Source organism: Babylonia areolata, chromosome 28 (genome assembly GCF_041734735.1).
Source record: "Babylonia areolata isolate BAREFJ2019XMU chromosome 28, ASM4173473v1, whole genome shotgun sequence".
NCBI lineage: Eukaryota > Metazoa > Mollusca > Gastropoda > Neogastropoda > Buccinidae > Babylonia > Babylonia areolata.
The window spans coordinates 5,424,707-5,427,206 of record NC_134903.1 but is presented as its reverse complement, the minus strand read 5'-3'; the positions used below and the strand labels follow the sequence as shown (position 1 = coordinate 5,427,206).

Sequence of the window (2,500 nt, the reverse complement as noted above, 5' to 3'; positions counted from 1 at the left end):
TCGCTAGGCAACGCGGGCGACGTGCGAAAGGACTCTGTGGACGACATTCGGAAGAGGTTACGACGGTGAGTGAGGACTCTCTCTCTCTCTTTGTGTCTCTTTGTGTCTCTGTCTGTCTCTCTCCGTGTGTCTCTGTCTCTCTCTGTGCATCTGTCTCTCTCTGTGCATCTGTCTCTCTCTGTCTCTGTCTGTCTGTCTCTGTTTCTTTGTCTCTCTCTGTCTGTCTGTCTCTGTCTGTCTGTGTCTCTCTCCCCCTCTCTGTTTCTGTCTCTGTCTGTCTGTCTGTCTGTCTGTCTGTCTCTCTCTCTCTGTGTAAGGGCTGTGTCACACTGGGCGTTGTTGTTTGTTCATGTGACGGATTTGGGGGAGCGAACTTGTTTTGTTTGTTTGTTTGTTACTTTGTGTGTGTGTGTGTGTGTGTGTGTGTGTGTGTGTGTGTGTGTGTGTGTGCGTGCGCGCGCGCGCGTGCTGTGGACATACGTATTGGTGTGGATATATATTGATGTGCTTAACAGATTTCTATTCACTGATATATATATATATATATATATATATATATATATATATATATAGAGAGAGAGAGAGAGAGAGAGAGAGAGAGAGATACAAATAGATATAGACAGATAGATAGATAGATACATAGTCATTGATTCATTTATTTCTCTGTTCAGTAAATGAATACACCAGTCAATCAATAAACGAAGTCCACTTGCTAACTCACTCATGCTCATTTACTCACTGAAACCGAAATCAGTAGACAGATACATAGTATTGTAGACTCACCCATAACCCATGCTCCTTTCAGAATCGATTCTTTCGAAATGATGAGTCGAATAAATCATTCAATACAACAATCTGAACAAAAAAACACCGAAATGAATACAATAAATCACAAATAATTATTAGCTAAAAAAAAAAAAAAGAAAAAAAAGAAAGAAAAAAAAATTCCTGTTTAATTTCACTGATGTTTCACATTGTGTGGATAAATCAATATTCGCTACACCATATCTGCTTTAAAAAAACACAGAACAAAGAAAGAAAGAAAATATCAATGATTACCACTCTCAAAACTGACAACTGACACTTTAAATTTTCATCCAAACCAGTATATGAAAAGAAACACCCACCACACACACACCAACGTATAATGGTCAAGTCGTGTCCGACAATGACCATCAGGACAGCAAGGGGAGACGACTACTGTCTCGACTATCGGGGCATGAATTTGATTATTGTAAAAGAGTGTCTTGCCCAAGTTACATTCCCATTTTCCTGGCCAAGAGGGGTTTTAAGACAGTCGGCGTTGGAGGATGTTTCCCATGGGCCAACTAACCCCCAGTCCTACAGCACTAAGAGTCCAGTGAACACAGTCACAGAATTTTATTTTAATGATGTATAAGCCAAATAGAATAGAATAGAATATGTCTTTATTACCAAGTGTACCGGTCACAAGGAATATTGGGGGGGGGGGGGGGGGGGGGGATAGTACCTAACAAAGTACGAACATAAATCGAAAATCATACACAAACACAGATACAGTAGAAATTAGGATACATACAAGTGCATATCAATATAAAAACTTGTGCATACTCACGCATGCACGCACTGCACACACACACACACACACACACACACACACACACACACACACACAAACACGCACACACACACACACACACACACACACACACACACACACAGAGACAAACACTCACACACACACACACACACACACACACACAAACACACAACACACACACGTTTGAACAGAAGCCGCATATTACATGTGGATGGGGCTTATGACTAGATGTTCAGGTAGATGGTTGTTGATTGCACAATTCTATCTATCACACTGGATTTGTTCGAGAGACAGGGCACCTACTGCTTTCGGGAAAAAAGCTATTGGCGAAGCGATTGGTTTTCGTCCTTATACTTCTGTACCGTCGACCAGAGGGGAGCATCTCGAAAATCCCCAAAAAACTGATGTGATTCGTCCTGGCTGACTGATTTTGTTTTTCTGAGTAGCTGCTTATAATGTATGTCTTCTAGAGAAGGTAGATCAGCCCCAGTAATCTTGGTGGCAGTTTTTACGATTCTGTTCAGGGATGCGACTTCTGCCTTGGAAATGTTTCCGTACCAAACAGTAATCCCAACAAATCTAAGCCATCATATTCTTCCTTTTGCTCCAATCTTTCACAGGGAACCTGAACAGCCCCCAGAAGCAAAGGCCACACCTCTTAAAGCCACTCACGACGATACAGACCCAACATCAACAACATCACCAACACCATCATCATCATCAACAACGACAACCAGCAGCAGCCGGCGTCGCTCCTTCTTCAAAGTGGGGGGATTGGAATCCCTCTTCAGCCGCAGCAAGAAACGCTCAGCATCTGCTGATGACGCAGTAAGACGGAAGACGTTGAAAAATCCCTCCGGTATCCCACGACTTGGCGGCGGCAGCGGCAGCAGCAGCGCTAGTTGTTCCAGCGCCAGCACG

At 43.0% G+C, this 2,500-nt stretch overlaps 1 protein-coding gene across 2 annotated transcripts in view; it reads left to right on the top strand.

Moving 5' to 3' along the window:
* Positions 1–2,500, top strand: part of LOC143301863 (uncharacterized) — a 115,525-nt gene that overhangs the window by 36,388 nt on the left and 76,637 nt on the right. For both annotated transcript variants that reach the window (XM_076616280.1, XM_076616279.1), the window contains exons 3-4: positions 1–65; positions 2,200–2,500. The exon at positions 1–65 is cut by the window's left edge and continues 768 nt beyond it; the exon at positions 2,200–2,500 is cut by the window's right edge and continues 128 nt beyond it. In XM_076616280.1, the coding sequence (XP_076472395.1) occupies positions 1–65; positions 2,200–2,500 (366 nt within the window). The remainder of the gene's footprint in view (positions 66–2,199) is intronic.